The sequence below is a fragment of the Prinia subflava genome, chromosome Z (assembly GCF_021018805.1).
Source record: "Prinia subflava isolate CZ2003 ecotype Zambia chromosome Z, Cam_Psub_1.2, whole genome shotgun sequence".
NCBI classification, from domain to species: Eukaryota; Metazoa; Chordata; class Aves; order Passeriformes; family Cisticolidae; genus Prinia; species Prinia subflava.
Genome location: NC_086283.1, coordinates 65,203,911 through 65,227,443, shown reverse-complemented (window position 1 = coordinate 65,227,443; position 23,533 = coordinate 65,203,911). Strand labels below are relative to the sequence as shown.

Here is a 23,533-nt window from a genome sequence, read left to right as displayed (position 1 = left end):
GGTAGCAAAGGCAGAATCAGACCAACATGTAGCCCTCACACCATCACCTAAATGAAGGTCGGTGAACTTTATACAGGTTTTTTTTTCTTTCTTTTTTCCTGTCATAGAATTGTTCATTTTTCTTTTTTTGTTTTCTTTTTAATATACTTAAAAGGGTGAGATGTTGCCATGAATTTTCCTGGTTTGCTGAGCGTTCATATTAAAGGAGAAACGTGCAGTTTCTCACGCTGGTGAATTGTAAACACAGGACCATGTTTTGTAAATATTGGCAATGTTATGAATACTTTCTCCAAGACAAGGGGAGGTTGAATGACAGCCTCCTGGACCAATGTGACAGGAGAGGTGGCGATACCCTTCTCCAATCCATGGTCACCTTGCCACAGATATATAATGGAAAAATAAACTAAGGGCAGGTCTTCTGCCCTGCTGCTGTTGTTGCACCCAAATCTGTGTCCCCAGTCTGTGTTCCTGGTTGGGCCTCCACGGTGATAGTCTTGTTCCTTTCTCCCTGCTGCTATAGTTTAGAGCTTTTATTTAAACTCAGATATCACAGGGGGCTTGGTTTTGGCCATTGGTTAAGTCCCTTTTGGACCTGGCTGTCATTGGCTCTATCTGATGTGGTGGCAGCTTCTGGTCCTCACCAGAAACCACTCCTGCAGCCTCCCTAGTAACAAAATCTTGATAACGATGAACTAGGTGAGTCTAAGAAACTTGATAAAACCTGAGGAGATGGTCAAGGAGGACATCCACCTGAAATGCAGTTTTTCCTCCTATGGCCCAGGTTGGTAGACAGACAAGGTGAGGGAGGCATGGGAGCTGGGTGAAGCTCTATTTCTACCTGCAGCTGATAAACACATCTTGTGACATATGGATTGCCACAAGATGGCCACAGCTGTCTGTGGGATTTATACACAGTGTGTATACACAGGCAGGCTCTGGGAATGCCCTGTGCTTGTACCTCTCTGGCAGTGTTAGGGTGATGGTTGTACCTTGAGGTAATGGGCTAGAGGGGAATGCATGGAGGAAGGTGGACTCCTACTATCCTGGTGGCACCATCTGCCTGGCTTGCAGTAACTGGAGTGTTTGTCATGGATGTGACTAGGGGATGGTGAAGCCAGGCATTAAGTCCAAAGGCATAGAAAGAGGAAGAGTTTTAGACTGGGTTTGGGTCACGTCTCCTCTACCTAAGTCCATGACATTTGTTCAGCGAGACAATGAAGTCTGGTATTTCAACTTACTTTGTTTCTATTTCCTCTGAGAGAGGGGCACTTGGGGGAGAGCAAGGACATACACTATGAACAGTGCTCATCTGTGAAGCCTGGTGATAAGGGAAACGAGAGTGTTCCACAAATAGAACTATAACACAAGCAAAGTACACATTAAGAGATTTGTTTTTCTTTTCCATATTCTCAGAATAACTAAGATAGCTACACTGTTTAATAAAATTAAAAAAAAAAAAAAGCCAGCTAGAGAGGAAGCTGGAATCCCCAATTGTTGTTAGCTTGTTCTCCGCTCCTTGATATGGGTTAAAAAAAATTCCCCTTGCAAAGTTCTGGGCCAAATCAATGGGTAAAAATTAAATGTTCCATCACATAAAGTTAGCAAAGCTTTTTCAATTGATTTTGCTTTCTACAATTCTGCTCATAGAAAGGTTCAAGTTATTATCAAATCTGTTACAGTTCTAATTTTCAGCAATTCTAAGGCACTTTGTCTTGTGTAGCTCTGGGAAGCAATTCTCAATTTCTTCAAGAGCAAAGCAATTGGAATATACTTAAGACTTATTAGCCAGATCACCAGTTACCATCACCAAACATCCAGCACAATGACTGAAATATATCAATCGTATGATTTGACAAGCAAATTAAAAGCATTTAACAGAATCACATTCTCCTGTGCCAGTCTTCCAGGAATATCTGATCTTCACACTTTTACAACAGCTTTTCCAAGATTTTCTCCCTTTAACATTCCTATAAAAGCCATTGGCATGTTCTCAAATCCTTCAGTGACTTGTTCATGGCACTTCACTTTTCCCTGCCAAAAGTAAGAAAGAAAATTGCTGAATTTTCATCCACCAAAACTGAATAAATTGCAGCAAAATTTTCTCCAGCATATATATTTCATTTGAAACATGCAAGCTGGCATGCACCTGGATAACTGCAAAACCAGGTGGGCTCTTGTGAGGATCTGCTTTTGTTCTAAAACCTTCTACTTGGAGTCATAACAGGAAGCAAAAGTCACTGCTGTAAAAACATACCAGGACAGATTTATTGCTACTTGGTCCCCAAGCAACTGACAGGTAGGGGATCATTTCCACAAAGCCAGGCCTGTCTCTATCCATACGGAAGTATGGAACTGCAAATCCAGTGATCAAAACCTGACCTATCCCAAATCCTCATGTTTGTAAAAGCTAGAGGCTCTTAGTCTTTAGTGTTCACACTCACAAACTTCTCACAGCCATGAACCAACTTGGCTACTAATTCAGCCTTCACCTAGAAAAATAAAATATAAGAAATTCCCTATTAAGTCCCTTTAAAGCCCAGCTCCCAATACTATAAAAACATTCATTCTTGCCAGTAATTTCAGAACAATACTACAGTGGAAATCCTGGCCCATACTACAAATGACTGAATGAGAAATACAGGAATTACTCTAAATATGAAAATCTTCATTACCAGGTAAGTGTTACGCGTTATTCTGGAAGCATGCTTCTTCAAAGCCTACGTGTATTCTGGATTATATCCGAGTCTACAAGCTGACATCACACATCTCAGCAAAACAGAAGGGATCAGGCATATTTATTATGGTTTAAGTATCCCCAAGAGTCTCAAGGATCAAGGCAGGGAGAAGGAAAGTGTCATGCTGGGATCTCACTTAAACAGCTATGACAAGAGATCTTGAGATGGAACCTGCAGTGTGAGTACACCTTACAAACAACTGTCCCTTCCTTCCTTACCTCCACAACCCATTTTAGCAGGGCCTGCAGACCTTCCTCCCTGCGGTTGTTCCATCGGTTCACAAGAAACCCTTCCATCTGAAGCTCTTTGAAAATCATGGGAATCTGCACATAAGGCCCTGCAAGAGAAAACAACCAGCAAGCCACCTGCAATATCAGTTTCACAGAATAACTTCCAATGCATAAAGTGAGCTTTTAGCCAGTAAAGACCACTGAATCATTCTGTTTCAGCCAGAAGCAAGATATTTTTTCCAAAGAGAATTTCCAGCACAAAACACCAAAGATTCATGGACAGACAGCCACCTAGGCAAACAAAGGCCTGATCCATAAAGCTATGAGACTAAACAATTCTGAAAACAGCTTCATTCAGAAATAAAGTGGCCTCAGCTTTACCTGAGGGACTTAAGCTGGATCTAAAAAACACTATTTTAATACCTTGTTTGATAGTCTGACAGGCTCTCATGCTCTCTCTAACTCTCAAAATTTAAGTTACAAAGTCCAGAAAAACAGTTTCCTCAATCACAGAAATGTGTGGAAGTCTCCTCATTACCAAAAGCATGTTTCATTTTTTTAAGGTGATATGAGAGTCAAAAGTCAATCAGCTACTAAAGAGAATACCGTTGTCCTATTTCTTTTAAAAGGCAAATCTGGAAAATTTAATGCTATTGAAAATTAATATTCATTCAGCCACATTTCTCAACAGTTTTATTAGTAGCTGAAATCTTATGGGGAGAAAAAAAGACCAAAAACCTTAAGCTGAATCATCTAAAAACCTGAGGGAAAACCATTATCTCATCTTGAAGTTTGTACTACTGTATAAAAGGCATCATGACACCACACCTGGCTTCTGCTGATGTATATCTGCATAGGGCTGTGTGGAGTCCTGTTTTAAGTATTTTAGCCACTCCTTAATTTCTAATCAGCTGATGTTCACTAGATAGTGTGCACAAAGGAGGATGAGTGCCTGCACACACAAGGAGTATGGTCCCAGTGTCCCACAGCACCAGTTAGTTACCCAAATGTATACATATATATATACACTTAAACTACAGAGGGAAGTAAACAGTAGAATGCCCTTATGTCTTTCTGACATCACCAAAGAGAAAATCGATTTAGACAAAATAAAGGCCCTCACCTTTCTGAGGCACAGAGTCATTGTACTGAGAGATGGCACCACAGACTGCAATCCTTCCGTATTTCCTCATCTGGTTGATAGCAACACTAGCAAATTCTCCACCCACCTACAAGAACCAGAGCATGTGCAGCATTAGAGACAATCCAGTGTTTAGCATTGGCTGCCAAAATTTGCCAACACTGCATCGTTGCAGTGACAGGTTCAATCAGGGGCAGCAACTTCCACTGCCCCAAAGACTTAGTGGCTGCAGAAACTCTTGCATTTACACAGTGCTATGCTCAACCTCACTCTTCTAAAAATTAGTCAGGAATATAGTTTTAATTCCAAATCTGCTTCAAAGCTTGGTTTGGAAGCATCAGGCAGGACTAGCACACAGATCCCTCCTCCTAAGGGTGCCAAAAAGCACCAGATCTGCTTTTCCCACACGCCAGTCCGCAATTTTACATCTTTACACTGAGGCGATGTAAACTTTTTACTTTATGGTTCTCATCTCCAAAATAGGGATGTGCTGTGACAAGAAGCTTTTGATGGTAAAAAGCTGTGAGAAAAATTACTGCTGTGGGGAGCTCCGCACAAAAGTTGAAAGTGAGAATAGACATGACCATAAAATCTATTTAAGACCTTAGCAGGACAAGACATGAAATTTGGAGGGCTAGCACAAAGTGGCAGGAGCTCCTGCCACAGAGACAACACTTTGCCCTGACGCCAAATACTCCTTTAAATTGCCAGAGAAAGGCAAAACACCACAGCCTTCATCCCTGGATTGGCAGAAGCACTGCTGAAGGAAAGACATGCTGAGGAGGTGATGGCTTCTTTTGAAAGCAGATAGCTAGCCAGAGAGTTTAAGGCCGGCATATCAGCTAATACCCCTGTGTCCAGGTATTGTATTATCAGATATAACGCATATGTTAGCTGCATATGTAGTAGGAAACCAAAAGAGACAGGGCTAGTTCTTTATCTTGAAAGTGAAATGACATGATTTACCTGCACCCATACTGTTAAACTTTCTTAGCCTTCAGAACAAGATGTTTATATTCAAACAACACCTATCAAGAACAGTACATAGTCCCCCATTAATTCCAGCTATACTCAGGAGACGTCAGAAACTTCCTGAGGGCTGCTCCAGTAGTTTTGCAAGTGGGTCTTGCTATGATTTTATTTACAGGTACTAATGCAGACCCCATGACCACACAATGTGGAGCCATCCACACTCATTCCCTCTTCAGCAATAGCAGAGAACTGCCTGTGATCGAAGGTGGGGCCAGGAATGGACCGGATCAGTTTCATATTATTGTGACCGTCACTTCCCCAGTATGTGCCATGCTTTTCAGAGAGTGAAGTAAAACTTCTCTCTCCTTTCACAAACACTGCCAACAACTCAGCTTTGCCTTCTAGGTTTTGTTCTTTCTGTTACTGCTCAAGTCAGCTGCAGAAATATGTGTGAGAAGGGAACAGAAAAGCAGTAACCTCTTACAGAGACCATTGCTTGATTAAATGGATCTCCATATTGAAATCCTGGTGTAGATTTCAATTAGATTATTACAACTTTGAGTTTGTGCTACAGTTTAAAGAAATGACAGCTGCTCAAGGCAAGGCCTTCTCTCTGAACTTACATTGTCAAAGAAACAGTCATAGCCATCAGGAGAGGCTTTATGCAGTGCTTCATCCAGAGATTTAACAGTCTTGTAATTAAAGGCTTCATCAAAGCCTATATTTTTCAGATAGGCAACCTTGTCATCTGAGCCAGCACAGCCAACCACTTTGCAACCCTGCAAGGAAAGTACAAAAACATTTATAAACATCCCCTGACAACACAGGTTGACACTCAGAGTGTGCTGGGTGAAGTAAGCCTTTAAAGTAAGGCTGTTGTCAGCATATGAGTTCTTGAAACATACTACTAGATTTGCTGTGTCTTCTGGAGCTTTTCCATCTCAAGACTCTAGTGTGTAGGCATGCCTTCAGAGATGCTTGTCCTGATCATTCATGGCCTTGTTGCCCTGTTTTACAGCTATGTATTCTCAGCATCAAGTTCAAGCCACTCACCCCAATTTTAGCAAGCTGCCCCACCACAGAGCCCACAGCACCAGCTGCAGCATTAACCAGCACTGTCTCTCCTGGCTTCATCTTGCAGACCTCCAGCAGACCAAAATACGCAGTGAGGCTGCAAAGAAAAGGAACGAATGTTCAGTGATGAATAAAAGATGGTAAACACAGAGATGTGATTTGGCCCACTGAACCAAAATATCATCACCACCAGAACAAGATTAAGTTTTCCTCTATTGTGAAATACAAAACTTAATCCAACCTTCTTAATTTGGCTTTTTCACAGCCATCTCAGAAAAAAAACAACACAGATACACTGCTAGGAAGAGAATGCTGAGGCAGAAATTTCTCTAAGGTGAAAACAGTTTTCATTGTCTCATTAGTCAAAAGGAGAAACAAAGATAACTCTGTGACAATTCAGTTACATACTGGAAGAGAGAGTATATCCAAGTGAGAAGTCAGTTGCCAGTTGGTATCTACCAGATTAAATTCTATGCATCACAAATCAAAGCTGACAGAAAAAAGATTAAAAGGGTGAGAAAAACTTGATAAACTTGCTCACTGCTCCTGAGGACTATTGTGCTACAGCTGCTGGGTGAAACACAGAATCGTTAAGGTTGGAAAAGACCTCCAAGATCACTGAGTCCAACCTTTGACCAATTATCACCTTGTCAACTAAACCTTAGTGCTAAGTGCCACATCCAGTTGTTTCTTGAGCACTTTCAGGGATAGTGAATCCACCACTTCCCTGGACAGCCTGTTCCAACACTTCCAACCTCTTCTGTGAAGAAATTCTTCCTGATGTCCAACCTGAACATCCCCTAATGCAGCTTGAGGCTACTTCCTGTTGTCCTGTCACTTGTTATCTGGGAGACTGACCACCATTTGGCTACAACCTCATTCAGGCAGTTGTAGAGAAGAGTAATGTCTCCTTGAGCCTGCTTTTATCCATGCTAAACAAGTCCAGCTCCTTCAGCTGCTCCGCATCCGATTTGTGCTCCAGGTCCTTCATCAGCTCTGCTGCCCTTCTCTGGATACGCCCCAGGACCTCAAAGTCTTTCTTACAGTGAGGGGCCCAAAACTGGAAACTGTATTTCAGGTCTCACCAGTGCACTAGCAATCCATAGGAACCACTAAAGTAGCTCATCAACTGGCCAAGAATCCCACAAAACCCTACTCCTAAATTCTAAATTCAAGCTTAGAACTTCCCACATGGTCCCAACTGAAAGAACTAACCAAATCCCTCTATAAGACATCTAGAAAAACCATGCATCTTGACTGATGTTAAATGAAATCTCAGAAGTTCTCCACCACACAATTTTACAATCATTTTTAAAGCCTTCCAGATCATTAGGACTAAGTCCTGATCCCCCATAAAAACTACATGATGGTAACATAAAAACTAAATGAGGTAAGAAATGCAAGCAGATGGCTGAGAGATTCCAATAGTAAATACAGATTCCAGAGCACAGCAGTTCTGTCTGCTTCAGTGCAATTTATAGCACATCTATTTTACTGCACAATTCAGCATCTATCTCTTGCATTTTGGGGTTGATTTGGGAAATACAGTGATAGCAACAGAGCCCAATTAGTAAAAGCAGACTAAAGGCAAGTGCCAGTGAAGTTTGAGACTTTCCACTGAGGCTAACACAGACTGAATTAGATTATTTCCAGCTCTTCCTGAATCCTCTTTCTGACATATTACAGGTCCTCAAGGAGAAGCACAATAATCTCCAAGGCAAATCTCCTCAATGCAGAGGATGGGCCAAATTCCATGCCCTACACAGGGCAAGGGCATCCAGAAGCACACCTTTCTAACAGCATGAATAGGCAGTATGCTAGTAGAACAAGACATAGGCCAATACAGACAGCCAGAAACCTCCTGCACACCAAAATCCAGGGGATATTTGCCTTTTCATCTCAAAACTTACCCTGGCATGCCGACTGTTCCAAGAGCTAGAGATTTGGGGAGTGATTCCGGCCAGTTGGAAGGAAGGAGATGTAGATCTTTCCCATCAGAGATAAAATGAGTTCTCCAGCCCCTGTTACCCACGACAAAGGCCCCCACTGCAAAAGCAGGATTTTTGCTTTCTACAATCCTGTTTAAAAAGTAAAAAACAAACAAACAAACAATAAACTAACAAAAACAAAAACAGAAAAAAATTAATATGGCTCTTCCACTCTTTCTGTGATCCAGAAAAGAAGTATTTTGTGTCATGATTTTTGTGCCATACCTGCTGGTGCTGTAGGTGTCAAGTGTCTTTCCTAAAATGTCTACAACCTGTTATCATGAGGGAGATACTGGCAAAATTATTTCAGACTCAGCCCCACCCATAATAAACTAAATTTTCCCACACAAGTGTCAACTGATACTCTGACTAGCACCAGTTTGATTTGAGATCCGACCAGGCTTCTGTGAGTTAGAATGCAGGAAAGAGGGTGTTGGGATTAAAACATGGAACAATAAGGAGTTGCTGATCGGCTGTCTGATCTCAGACAACCTGCACTTCACTTAAAAGTTGAAGATCCTGAAGATGGAACCTCTTACGGTCATGAAACCAAATAAAAAGCAATATCTAAAATCAGGGAGATATCTGTATCAGCAGAATCTATGCCAAATGAAAATTCCACTTTCTTAGCTCAACAAGAAAACTGTGTTGGAAAGGGGTACATAAGCACCTTAGAATTATTAGAAATGGTTGACCTTCTGTTCATCAGACTCAACTGTTAATTTGTCCCAGCACTCAATGTTTTTGCAGAGAAACACACCAATCAAAGGCCACAGATGTTCTTAGACAGCAACTTGAGAGGCAGCACAGCTGGAACAAGCTGACAGAAGGAAACATCTGTGTAGCTACATTACCATAAGCTTGGGAAAAGGATGGATTTAAGGGTATATAATCCTTTGGCTAGAGCTGTATCTTTGGTGATGCAGAGGTATTTTCAGCTGGAGTAGATAGCATGTGTAGGAGAAGGGAATACAGGTGACCTGGCCTCTGATAAGTACCAGCTCTGTTAATTACCCAGCACAGCCTTGCCCCTCATGAGTCACAGCTGTATCCAATAAAGATAAGTGTGATAAACGGGAGTGGGTTAGCTGGGGAGGAGGATTATCATGAAGAATCATGAACGTGAAGATCATAAAGAAGATCCTGGAGACCAAGAATCTCTGCTAAGAGGTCAGTTTGGGTTTGCAGTTAGAGCCTGTTGTTTGAACCTGCAATCACAGTCTAGCTAGGTAAAGGCCTGCAGTAAGAGTCTAGCAGGAAATAACCAGCATTCAGAGGCTGCAAGGGAAACCTACAGTAGGAGCTTGCTGCAGCCAGAGCCAGAGAATAATTGGAGTCAGGATGGCTCAGCTCTAAAGAGGAATAAACCAAGACCCTTTCCATGCTGTGATAAACAAGAAGTCTGTGTCTCGGCTAATTTCTACCCTCTAACAAGAGGGCTGCTGCAGCAAGCAGGCATGGTTGGAGACATGCAGCTACTAGCACATCAGATTTTAAAATGTGAAGTTCAAAATATGTGGGAAGTACAATGGCTGGTACTTTGTACTTGTAAAAATTGTCTTTGAAGACATTATCACCAGAGACAACATACAGATTTTATCATAGGTCTAAATGCTCTCCAGAAATACAAAAGAGGTTCTTAGAGGAAAAACACGTTCCAACCAGGTAAAAGTGTCATTAGCAGAAGTATGTACACACAAGTCAAGGATGGGTAACGCAGGCTGCAGATGTCTCCAGTGTCAGCACATTCTTATTGAGACCTACCACACACATTGATAACAGGAACTGAAAGTCTTACCTGGCAACCTGCGTGCCGATCATTATGTCGCCTTCCTTCATGTCCCTTCGGCTGTAAGGTCTGCAACAGAGGCAAACACAGCTTACTGTACGGAACTTTAATAATGTTCCAGACACACTACAAAGTAGTAGCAACTGTTTGACGCAGGAACAGAGTGTCAGCAGTGTTGCTGAACAGATCACATATAGCTTGTCATTGTAGCAGCATAATCAGATGTTTTCCAGAGCCAGCTACTTGGACATCTTGGGCAGGAGTGTTGGAGGGATGATAGCATTAATCTTCCCAGCATGGTCCACCACTACAAAAAGTCTGAGACTCAGACAATTATCTCTGAATTTAATGTCCGCAATGCCTCTTCAAACTACCCAGTCTCCCAGTGCTTCAACTACTGCCTTACTGGGTTGTCCTGGTTTAGGGCAAATTTGGGAGGAAACCTCCAAACAGGGTCCCTCCAGAATGCAGACCCAAGCGACCCCTCCCCCAACTGGTAAAAACTGGGTTTTCCCCCAACTGAAAAAAGTTTTCTGAGAGAAAAGTGGAGAAAAAAAAATTACTCAACAAGCAAAGTGTTCACAAGCATAAAATATCAATAATATTACACAATAAAACCTCTCACTGTTCTGAAGAGAGATGGCAAAACTGAGAGAGTCCTTGCCATGGGTTGTAGCCCAGCTCACCCAATCTCTCATCAGTCCCTCTGGTGCTGGAAAATGCTGTCCTGGGCTGCAGGCATGAGCTCCAGCTGTTTTCTGGGTTTTCAGTCCAGAAAAGGTTTAAACAGTTACAAGAAAAAAAAAAGTCCAGGGAACTTCTGTGCCTCAGCTAGCTAAAAACTAACTAAAAGCAGGAGAGCTCTGTCCCGCTGTCTGTCCTGCTGCAGACAGCACAGTCTGGGAGCAGAATGTGGAGCAGTGAGTGCAGTTTCTGCAAACAAACTGTGAGCTTCTCCTGTCCCCCTCTTTTCTCTCAGAAGCAGTCGTAAACATGTAGAACTCAATATCCAGCACAAACAGAACGGACAACTGGGGATGCGATACGAGCATCACAAAGTCACCCCAGGACATGGATATATCATCCATTTCCAACTTAGAATATGTGTCCTTAAGCACAAGTTTGCTATGTTAAATTAAGCAGGAACTGCTACAAGGCTGCGGTCTCACTTGAGTACATTGCATTCCAGCTGAAGACATGACAAGCAACAACAGCTGATTCCAAGGAAAGTCCAGGGCAGCAAAAATGCTACCCCAAAGTCTAGCTAAATCTGGCACAGCTCGTCTTTTGAGTCTTGTAATTAACATATATTTTTTAAAAAGCAGACAAAGGCATTGGGACTCTGGCAACAGTGGGTGCTGCCCACTGTTGTTTTGAAGTTTAAGTGGCAAATCAAATGAGGGGCTTTAACCAGAAGTTCAGAAAGGACAAAAAGGTATACCTCATGTAAGGATCAACACTGAGAAACACTGATTCAAGCAGCAACTCTGCAACGAAAGACAAAGCAAATTCCTGGATATTAACAGTGCAGTAGAGCATAGTTTCCACAAGTCAGTCTTTCAGCTAAATTGATATGAACTCCTGATGGCTCAAAACTCTCATATCCCATCTTTGCTAAGGGAAAATCTACTAGAAACAACTACTACATTCAGCAGTTTAGGGTTATTGGTAGGCTATTGAAAAATAATTTTTCCCCAGTATATCTTTAGGAAACTATCTTATTTTCAACCCTGCAATTTTGCATGTGTCTCCTGCCTCTACAGAAGGGTCAAGCAGCCAGAATTCCCAAACAAAACTCTCATTTCATTTTGATGTATTTAAAATGTCATCCCATGATTCAGCCAGAAGAGGGTGGCACAGGTCAAATACAAACTACTTGGCTGCCTTAAGCAGAAGGCATTAATTCATTTTTTTAAAGTAGCCTAATCCACTTTACTGTCTCTAATAACACCAGTTCTTGGGAAAGACATTGTAAAATATGTTTTAAACTTCTCATTTACCCCGCACTTTTAGAGGTTCATCTCCATCTACTAATATTTTTCATTGCCTGTGCTGCAGTGGTCTAGCTAGTACAAGCTAGAAATGTACTCAGATATAAATACCTTCCTATTACTTGAAAGTGAGCAGGAAAGCCATGTAACATAACAAGGAAGGCCACTGCCTTTAAAAGCGTCACTGTAGTGTGAACTTATGCCACTTTTTGCTTTAGGGATTAAAATAGGAAGGAAAATAATACTCTATGTTCTTAAATACCCACAGGCATGAAATTTTTTAAGTGTATCTGTATATGTAAGAGAAATCAATTTTCAAACATTTAAGTTGTAAACATAATTGATACTTTAATATCCTTCTGCACAATTCCTTCTACACACCTTTTAAAGTGTGGCAAATTTTGTAAATTACAAGTGGTGGGATGAGGCTCAAGAAAATATGGTACAAATGTCTATGTGAAACCAAAAACCAAAGTTCATTCTTTTATCAACAGCTCTTGCTGTTGATATGATAAGTTATCATATTCCTTATTCTTTTCAAAACAGGAATAAAAACCTTCCTATTTTTTTCTGTTTATATTCAATCTCTCTTCTTGTTGCAACAGATCAAATAAGATCAGGACTGGCAAAAAAAAAAAGAAAAATTGAATGAAGGCAGAAATCTTGCCATCCTAATTTAACCTTCCCTGACTCCAGCCCCGAGGTCTTTCAGCTGCAGGCTCATTTCTAATGCAATCACTCTGCTCTCCCCCAGCACTACATTCAATATTCTTCCTATCAGCATGAAAAACTCTACTGAAAACCTGCTCCTATAGGATATCATGTTCTCCAACATTTTTCACAGGATTTTGCAAATTAAAGTAGATAAAAACATTTTATTAGTAAAACGTGTGAGGGTCTTCATACAGTTACTTCTCTCTTTCTGCAATAATAACAAATCCTATTTTCCTTGTGGTTGTCGGGTTTCGAGGCCATATCACTTCGGTGATTTTTTTCCACTTGCAAACACATTCGAATGCCTCTGTCATCAGGCAGCAAGTGTGATTAGGCAGCATGAAACTGTGAAAGGTATACCACAATTGCTGTGTAATGGACTTAAAATTCAATCATTGTTTCTAAGGGTGTTATCAGAAGGTGTCTTTGAAACCACCACCAATCCCACCAGTATACCTCTTCAGCAATTGTCCTTCTCCCTTAAGGTGCAAGCTTGTGACAAGCCAGAAATTTTTGAAATTCCAGAGAGAAACGTGCAGTTTTACAGATCCACAGCCACACATCAGCAATCATAAAACCTCCAGAAAAATTAGTAGTAACAGCACTCTGCTCACCTCCATCCTTTAGATTTGGTAGCTCTATCTTTTTCAGGTCAAAGTCACTGGTTTTGGGAAAACCATCAAAATGCTTCTTTAGAATCCATGCTTTGGCAATCACCATCCTGTGCAACAAACAGACAAAGCACACCTGTCAAAGCAATGCCCATCAGTGCTGGGCTGCTCAAGGGGCTGGTTTAGATTTCATCAGGCAGAACACCTATTTTGATAATGTGCCATCACACAAGAAAAACTCTGCTTGCTTCTGTTTTAATATCACCAGGTTAAGAAAATGTCACAGAAGTCCTCTCATTGCTTTAGCTATCCAGATCGTCCCATCAGAACTCCCTGCCTGCTGGGAGCAAGTCCTCGTGGGAAGTCATCCCAGCAAAATGTACAACTCCCACTCTAAAGATACGGAAGAAGGAAAATCTACTATTTTTACGAGGAAAAGGAATCCCTTTAGAAAAAAATATTAAAACTTAAGTCTGTTGCCCCCACTACCTGAGGTGTCTACTGAACCTAAACTTTTACATGCTTGACAAAGACAAGCAAGACCTCTCTCTGTGACACTCATACTGAAAGAAAACACTTCTCCAGTTGCAAAACTTAGAACTTTGAATTGGGAGCACATTGCTACCAACACTTCCCATACAAGATAGAAACAAACAAATCACTTGCATTAATTCTATGCTCACAGGTCCTTTTCCCTTCTTACACCCAAGTGTACCAACAAGAACAAAGAAAGCTTATACTTAGAGCAGGCAGGTGAAAACTGGGTCTTCTGCTGACGAGTCAATAACCTTCTGCGTCCGCTCAGTCAGTGGCTGGACTCCTTCAGTCACACACACTTTAAAAAGGTGAAAATGTCTGCTGTCGGCAGGAACCGCCCTCAGTACACTTCCCCAGAGTAAACCTAAACCCTCAGTAAACACAGCATAAGGCACACCCACTGTGATTCACCTTCTTCGCATTACGATTTGAGATCAGCCCTTCAACCCCCCCCCCAGTTTAGTGCCTAGCCAGTTGCACAAGCACGCTGTCAAGCACGCAATACTAAATGCATAAACCCCGTGGTTCTAGAACCCACAAAAATACTGCAGTCGGGAGACCACAATAGGGTTCCTTCAAATTACATTTTACCCATCCAGCCCTGAAACTCTTAAGAGTTCTACCTCTGTGCAAAAATATTTAATTAAAAATTAATGTCCATTTCATTGCTCAATTCATACTTTAACACAGCAAATGGCCCACACGTTCACCAGTCATGGTGTGTGCCCTGAACACGTTCGCTGTTTCCAGCGCAAGGACAGCCTGTGTGGCTAAGCCTCTATCTACGAGCCACCTTAAGAAACAATAGCAAACATTGTCATTTTGCCCCAACTACGTTGCAGTGAGGTATGTAGCAAGGGAAAAAAAACTTTGCGCAGGGGACTCTCTTCAGCTTTTGTTCTTTTTGTGAAACCGCACAATATGAAGGGTGAAAAGTGTAAAGAAATCAATATATACGATATATAATAACGTGTTCAACTACAAACCCCATGAAGACAGAAGTGCTAATTAGTAACAACGACCTGAGAGAAAAAAACAAAACAAAACAAAACCAAGATGTACAGGCAAAGATCAGGGAGAACAGGGCAAGCTCTCCACTATTTAGATAAAAGAGTAACTCACCAAATCCAGAAACTAATCAGCATTCAACAACTTTCTGTGATGAAACAGAGAAAGAAACACAACACAAGTGAAAGTTTCTTACACCAGAAATGTATGCTGAGGAAATCACCTTTCACAAAATGAAGAAAGTATCATCAAAATCAATGTCAAGGCATCCCACAGTAGGTAAGTGGGCAGCCAAAGCCAGCATTTGTATCTGCTGCTTTATGTATTTGCTTTGGTATCAACAGTGTTTGGCTATAACAAAAGATACCATGATACAGAAGCAACAACAAAGCAAAGCTAGAAAACATGTTACAGGAGCAAAAGGTGAGTTCAAACTAACACAAAACTGATCCCTCTCACTAGCTTACATTCACAGGCGTTGAGAGGGATTTGTCCCACCTCTGCATTCAGATAGGTACCCAGGTGCTCCAGCCACAAATGATGAGGGACACAGGGATACTGACTAGGCTGGCAGCCATTCACTGATATGCCATTTGTAACCCCGGGAGCCAAAAGTGATTCAGAAATGCTTTGTCCTCCATCCTGTCACATGTTTGTGAATCATCAGTACTGACTCCTTGCTTTTTGTCTCTTTTGCGAATCTGCCTCCAAGGCACCAGCCTTGTTCTTTTCTTTCCCACTATCCTATCTTAATAGTTTGAGTCTTCACGTCTGAGTACAGCAACTCGTTACTTGCTTCGGGATGTCTTTTGTTTTCCCTGACTGGCCCTTTCAAACGCGCTGTAATCATGATGATCTGCAAATCTACGTGGCATCAGTCCTGGCCATTGCTGTTGTGAGACATCAGGTTGTGATTCGTGTCAATCGAATAGCACCCACGTACCTATGTGTGTCTCCGGGCAATGCGGACGGAGACCACGGGATTATTATAAAGAAGAGTTTTGAAAATCAGCTAAATAAGGCATGGAAATAGGGTTTGACAAGGTAACTATACAACTGTAGACTTTCACCTAATAGTTTGTTTTAACAACAAAACTGTAATTGCTTGCAAGTCATTAATATAAGCTTTAAGCTACCTTGTAGTGTAAGTTTCAAACTATCCTTTGTACATGCTATAAATTGTTCTTTTTGAGTATGGAAGAATTTGTAAATACTTAAAAAGGGGCAGTAGGACTAACATGAGCTGGGAGGCTCTACAGAAGCGTTTTGAAACATGCTGACTTTGAGAAAGAGGCCTTATGAAGGCTTTTTTTTTTTTTTTTTTTTTTTTTTTTTTTTTTTTTTTTTTTTGAGACATGCTAGCTTTAGGTTGTGAAATGACTGAAACCTGCAAAATGTATGCTGACTAACAAAATATACATGCTTGCTGAAGCAAACTATATAACCAAAAATAATGATAGTGGAAGAAGATATTTTAAAAGAAGAATGGGAGGCTGGAGAGACATCACAAGACTATCTTGTACCACCTCCCCAACAGATCTCCAAAAACCACAACTACTGATTATGAAGAAAAGCAAGTAGAAAATGACTGAAAATTTGGGGAAGTGAAGTGCCTAGAATGGTACAAGAACACCACCATCCAAGACCTGAATTTGTGCATTGGTTGGGGTGGAGACCCTCCACGTACCCAGCGCTGTCACTGCTCACCCTTTTACTGAACAAATCAATAAATTGGCTATATTGCTTTATGTATTGGCAAGTCAAGCTTTTTTATTTATAAGACTGTCTCTTTTGTGTTATTTCTTTGGGTGCTTCCACACTCAGATCTCCCATTCACATGAATCTTCACCTTCCTACCAAAGATCTCTGCTTTTTGGAATACACAGGTTTTTTCAGGAGAGCAATGATCCTGCCTAGGAACAATATTGAAAGACTAATTTCACAAACCCCTTTTTTATTATATTTAGGCTGAATTATGCAAACAGGACAAATTTCGTGGTTACTATTTCTCATTTTCTACTGAAATCGCATCATTATAGCCACTTCAAGGCTAGGAGACTTTTCTGTAGGTTGTACAACAAAAAGCCCCAAACCAAAGAGAAAACAACACAGACACATCCTTGATTAATGGATCCACAAACTAATTACCAGGTTAATGAACCAAAATTATTTATATGTTTAGATATAAAATCATAAGAAGTAGTAAGGACTAAACTGCTTAAGCATATTAAATAATTCCAATGGATAAACAGCAGTTGAAATGTGATGCATCTGTGGGCTTAAATCTTACTGGATGAAGCATGTCATAGCCACAATCTCAGTTCCAAGAACAGTAACCTGCTCTTGTAAACTGTAATACTACTTTGTTTTCAATGTCAGTAGGTTTGAATAATACATTTCTTTTGACAGTGAGTTATATCTTAGCTAACCAGGAGGGGTTTTTTTATTTTTTTAAAATATTGTAGTGAACTACATTTAATTAGTTTAAAAGTGTTTGACTGTGATTTTAGCTGGTTTTGATTTAGAACTGTGTTGGCTGAGTGTCAGTAGAAAACCCTGAGACATTACTACACTGAATTGCAGAAAGGAACTCTGTGGACTCACTCATACCTCTTAGATAACTTAATCCACAGTTGAAGAACAAATTACAATAAAAAATGGTTTAATGGTTATCAGTTAACTAGAGATTAATTAGATGTCATTGAACAAGAAAGATATCTTGAGAAAGTTAAGGAGTAAAAGACATATATATCCCAGAAAACCAGATTAATACATCACAGGTGCACTAAGGGAACCATTTCATAGTCAAGTACACCCCACAAAACTTAATCAATAGTAATTATCTAATTGGGCCAGTAGATTTAATAAAGCACTGTTTAGCTGGATAAAAGTTGGGTTATCCATTAAACAAAGATAGATTAAATGTTCTGGAAGTAATTAAAAGATACAGAATACATATACCATGATGTAATAAATTAGATTTTTGGAGTGTCTACAAAAAATCTCAGATGTTATATTGTATATAGATTGTTGTTTCTTTGAATACATCTCTGGCAAATAAATTCCCAATGTGTTCCAAATTTGGACTCAAAACTGTTATTAGGAATGTTCATCCCACAGCTTTTTGCTGGTAGATTTAAAACTCTTTGTTGCACTTCTGTGTGTTTTCAGTATAAAGTGTTTCATAGACCATTTTAATCATTACAGTAAAGAGACTGCTATGATAACTTGAGAACAGCCCAGATAATGATAAGACTCCATGAAAAATAAGGTAATGTGTTTCTGCTTGATTTTTTTACAAAAGAACCATCAAAGCCTCTGTTGAAATTGAAGTCCAAAATAGCACTTATTCTGAAGTCCTTCAAATCCTCCTTGCCCATCAAGTTATCAAATAATAAAGACTATCAAGAAAAGAAGTAATGGATTGGGAAGTCTTGGGTTTTTGCACTAACAATATATGTAACAAAGCAAAAATCCCATCTGTGTTCAGACACAGCAGTTGCTGCAAACTGTAGCAGAGCTGAAAGCAAAGCACTTTCACACACGTAATCATATCTCAGTCCCCAAAATCAGCATGGGTAAGGGGGTTCACAATTCAGGGGATAATGGAAGAGAAGAAGGAAGAGGTGAAAACTGGAATACCATCATACATATTAGCGACTAGAAAAGAAGGTCAGGAATAAAAGAGACAGACAAGTCTGAGAAAATTGGAATAGTTTGACTGAAGGCTGAAGAGCTAATGGTGATACCTGAAATCTGTAAATCGTCATATTAAAGTAGAAAAGTAGTAAAGCTTTCAAGAGAGCATGAGTCAAATCAGAAAAGTTTACCTTTCTTAAGTAACCTCAGCTGTTATTCCTGACTGGTGTGGTATGGTTTCCTAGTCTGGACTTGCTCAAATCTAATCTTGAGGACAAAATTCTCTTAGAAACCTTCAGTTACATGAGTTCAATTCAAATTTTGGTTTAGCTTACCAGTTCACCTTTCTGACAGTCACAATTTGCAGATGTGATTATGGTACTTTTCCTTTTATCTCCATTCTGAAGCAGTTACCCCTATGCTCACACCCACACTAGAAGAAAAGGGTATGATTAAAAGCTGACTAAAGTCCATTTCAGCCATAGTTTGTAGATCGGTTCTGGGGAGAAATTCACCTATCACCACAACAGCAAAGTTTTTCTTGTAATTGTCATCTTATCTATTTTCTTCCCCCAGATGTAGTTTGTCTTCTAAAGCATTTCAAAACAAAGTGCCAGGAACCAGCAAAAGGGACAAATACCTTAAAAAACCCAAACAACAACAACAAAACACCAAAAAACAAAACTCCCCCTAAACTAACATAAAAGTATGTATTGGCAGTAGATACTGCCAAGGGAGTAGTAATCCAGAGGCTACCTCAGGACCTCCCATACACATACAAGGATTACCAATTACCTGGGAGTGAATATGGCCTCAAATCCTATGTGCCTACAAGCTTTAGCAAAAATTACCTGTTCCTCCTCTCTGGCTTAGTTCTTACAATGCTTTTTCAATTGTATTTTTTTTCCCTTGTGGTAAGAACAAAGTAAACGCAAACCATTCCCATGCTGCTTTTGGCAGAGACCATACTGCAAATATGCAAGCAAGCATGACATTGCATTATGAAACAATAAAGCTGCAACTACACTTACTTATGCAATAGTTATCAAATCTGGGAAGAAGGTCAAAGACTGGAGGTGACTAGATATCACTCTACTAAATGACTGTGCCACCCGGCACTTTGTTACAAGGTTGCAATCCAACACAGGTTCAAACCAGCAAGTTCACGAAGGGAAGTGAAACGGGAAGTCAACACCATCATGGAAATACTGCATTCGGCTCTCAGGAACTGCACAGAAAGTAAGACCTTGCCACTCTCCACAGCTATCTGAGAGGAGGCTGCAGCCAGGTGGGGGCCATCTCCAAGTAACAAGTGACAGGATGAGAGGAAATGAGCTTAAGCTGAACCAAGGGAGATTTGGTATAGGTGCTATGAAAATATTCTTCACAGAAAGAGCTGTAAAGCATTGGAACATGCCGTCCAGGGAACTGGTGGAATCACCATACCTGAAAGCGTTCAAAAAACATGCGGATATGGCATGCAAGGACATGTCTACTACATGGACAAACTACATTCATTTACTGTTGAACATGGTGGTGCGAGGCTGGACTTGATGATCTTAAAGGTCTTTTTCCAACTTTAGCAGTTCTAGGAGTCTATGGGGCACAGCAGTTGATGTGGGCTGACAAAAAAAAGCCGAAGCTTCTTAAAAGGCCAGCTGTACCTTCCCAGTCACTACACAGAACCCTTAACTTCTTTCATGCACTTTTTTTACTTCTGCCTTACCTAAATGTTGATGCAGGACATTGTAACATCAGTAAATGCAAAATTTTGTCTAAGCTGTAGAGACATTCTATAGCCCAGTTTTACTTCTAAGATTTGCTGCAACAGACCTGTTACTGCCCCACAGAGAGAAATGTTTAATCTGCTTGATTTTACAGTGGCCAAAGAAAACTCTGAGTTTTTAAAAGCATAGCTTTCTACAAAATTAAACACCCCTGGCAGTGTACACAACTCTTGCAGCATAGTGCACTATGTGAACTCAGAGGGGAAGTGACAAACTTCAAGCTTGTGCTTTTAAGCACCAGTGAGCTCTCTGAAGCCCGCTCCTGGATTTCTGTAGTATCAAAAGAGTAGTTTCATCACTGAACAAGTTCCTGCTTGTAACACGCACAACCAACCTCTCCTCAAGATGGAAACTCACTGCTCCAGCCTGCTTAGCATATACGTACCTCTGATCTGGAATCTATTACCTGTTATCTTGTAATATTAAGGAGATGGATAAATGAAAATTTAAATATCAGGACTTTCCATGTGCCACTGGAAAACATTGTTTAGCAAACAACATTTATCATCTCCTACCATGCATTCCGCTCAGATGAGCTGGGTTCCATTCTCTTAACACTGTCTTGCTAAGCAGCTAAAGAAGGCAGCAGAAACAAGCTTTTGTTTCTGGATAGTGAATAAAGCCATTTGTCTCTTGGCTTTCCTTCATCATCTTGGTGACCTTACACTGGATTTGTTCATGTGTATCAGTGACCTTCTTCTACTAGGGAACTGAGAACTCTGGATGCAGCTGGATCCAAGTTCAGGATGGTGGGGAAAGATTCTGCCTTTCCAGGTCATATCTTTTCAAAAAGATATCAAAATTTATGGCTAGTAATGGGCTGCCAACTGGACTTTGTCCTGTGGTGGACAATCCTCCAGTTTAGGGACAAGTTTAACTCACCAATTTGTCTCTTAGCTAGGGCTAGATGAACGCTCACATTTACAGACCATAGGAAATATCTCAGTCAGGGGCTCACTCCCATGACCAGTGTTGATCAGGGGCAATAGGCAAATCTGCCAGGTGATATATTTCAAGGGACCCCTAGGATGGCATTTTCACAGATGCAACCCTGCCACTAGACCTTCAATTATAGTGGGAAACACTTTGCTACTCCAGTCCACACCCTGCTGTCCACCCACTGGAAGGGTGTGGAAAGAGTGGTGGTTTGCCATTGAAGACCAAGGCAAAAAAGTTGTTGAGTACCTTGGCCTTCTCATCCATTGCTACCTGTTTGCCAGCCTTGCATTTTCCACAGTGGTATGTGTGTGTACGCTTTGAGCTCTTCTGAGCAACGTACTTGTAGAAACCCTTCTTGCTATTCTTCATATGCCTTGTCAAGTTCAGCTCCAGATGCCCCCGGCCTTCCTCATCCCTGTATAATCAGACTCCCTGTGCTCTTCCCAGATACCTGTCCCTGCTTCCACTGCCTCTGCATTTCCTTCTTGCTTTTTATTTTGACCAGCAGTTCCCTGCTCACCCATGCTGACTGCTTGCCCTCCTTACCCAATTTCTTGTGACTGGGGATCACTAGCTCTTGTGCTTTATGGAAGGTGTTCTTAAAAATACATCAGCTCTGTTCCACCCCTTGTCCAAACGGGCAGTTTCCCAGAGGGTTCTACTGACCAGCTCCTTGAACACCTGGAAGTTTGCTCTCCTGAGGTTCACTATAAAGTTATTATAACAATAATATAACAATATTATAACGAAACCAATCCTAGCTACCCAGCTGCTAAAAATATATTTTTCTTCCTCAAACCATGTGTTACATTCGTTCCAACATGCTAACTGCATGTTAAGTAGCTACAACTGGATTTTATATTTCTTAAAATGAAGCACTCAAATTAAAGCCTTATAATGTCAAAGCTAGTACAAATCTATTTAAGAACATACTTATTAACACTTAAGAAATTATTTTTCTTTCCCATCTATTATGTCAATAGGGAACAAACCTGGCTTACAGAACAAAACTTTATAGGATGAAGCCTCTTTATTTCCAATTCCTTGTTTCAGGCTGTGGTTAGTCTGGATGGAAAAGGAGCAGCTGGAGCAGGTAGAGTATTAGCTCCCCAGCTGCCAGCTCCATCAGCCAGACATTGAGAACAACTTTGGCCATTTGAAGAACAACTAGGTGCCACCTTCAGTGTAGTCCAAGCAGCCAATTCTAACAGGAACAAATCAGGAACCCTCCTGCAGGCAAGAAACACTCAAGCATGCTTGCCACAGAAAGCAGATTCAAAAATAATTTGACAACGTTTTCAGTTTGCCAGATAAGGAGTGGGCTGTATAGTTACACAGTATCAATCTGATTCTTGTCCATACTTCAAAATAATTTTCCCAGTATAGTTTTCAGATGTAAGCAAGTGACCAGCAGATAAGGGACCATCAAGTGCTTCTGGCTGCAGTACTTCCAGCAGCAGTGGTGTCTTACCAATTCCTTAAACAGCTGCATCCAAAGTAATTCCTGAAGCAAGCAAATACACTATTTTCTCTAATGTAATGTAGACCTGCAGCCTGGATTATTTCAGTAATTTGAAATAATTCAAATTACTGAAATAACATCAAATTCAGTAAGTTTTACAGCAGACCTCAGCAGTAACACTGTCCAGCTGACACTGCAAGACTGGGGCCCACCTGCAAAGTCTTGGTCTATTAACACAGCACGACCAAAAGCAGGTTCAGGAATGAGTAAATGCATCCAGCCGACTTTGCTTTCCTGCTTTGACCAGTGCAGCAATAAATAGGCAGACACTGTACTTCCAGTAACACCAACAGATTTTGAACAACTTCTCCTAATTCTGCTTGAATGGAAGCATATCTATGTAAATTACAGCAATATATCTGAACAGGCATAGATGGCGCTTATCTGGTTTTTTTCCCCTTTTTGGGGGGGAGAGGGGGTGGGGATAGCATAGTAGGAATGCATGTGGAAACACAGAACATAGAACAACACTTCATTTCAGTATAATTTCAGGGACGTATAAAGACACTTCCCAACGCAGCCTGGAATTAACGCTCAAGCTCCTCAGCCCCGCTACAGAACTCCTCACGAAGGCCCAAGCGCCTTCCTGTACACCCTCATCTCCCGCGGGTACCGCAAGGCCTCCGCTCGCCCGCCCTCACGGGGCCGGCACCCGCCATTTTCCACCGGGCCCCGCCCCCGTCGGAGCCGGAGGAGCCCTTTCCTCGCCATGCCCGCCGTGCCTGCCCGCCCGGCCGCCTGCCCTGGGATGCCTGTCGTCCCTCCAGGCCGCCTTTCGTTCCTCTCGCAGGAAGAGGCAGATTTCGCCCCGCCCCGCCCCTCTCCGGCCGGGGAGGGCGGGCAGGGCTGACGGCCC

At 41.2% G+C, this 23,533-nt stretch overlaps 1 protein-coding gene across 4 annotated transcripts; it reads right to left on the bottom strand.

Annotated features, from left to right (window-relative positions):
- Window positions 1-1,373: 1,373 nt before the first annotated feature.
- Window positions 1,374-23,528, bottom strand: PTGR1 (prostaglandin reductase 1). 4 transcript variants are annotated; one of them, XM_063421747.1, is made up of 10 exons: window positions 23,420-23,528; window positions 13,249-13,355; window positions 11,371-11,416; window positions 9,939-9,998; window positions 8,063-8,230; window positions 6,132-6,249; window positions 5,702-5,857; window positions 4,089-4,194; window positions 2,954-3,072; window positions 1,374-2,031 (listed from the first exon to the last, which is right to left on the bottom strand). In XM_063421747.1, exons 2-10 carry the CDS (start codon window positions 13,352-13,354, stop codon window positions 1,921-1,923), a joined length of 990 nt encoding a protein of 329 aa, XP_063277817.1. In that variant the 5' UTR covers window position 13,355; window positions 23,420-23,528; the 3' UTR covers window positions 1,374-1,920. The 4 variants fall into 4 exon arrangements, with proteins under 4 accessions (XP_063277817.1, XP_063277813.1, XP_063277815.1 ...); XM_063421743.1 differs by having other exon boundaries at window positions 23,400-23,515; XM_063421745.1 differs by having other exon boundaries at window positions 13,249-13,357; window positions 23,383-23,497.
- Between the last annotated feature and the right edge of the window lie 5 nt (window positions 23,529-23,533).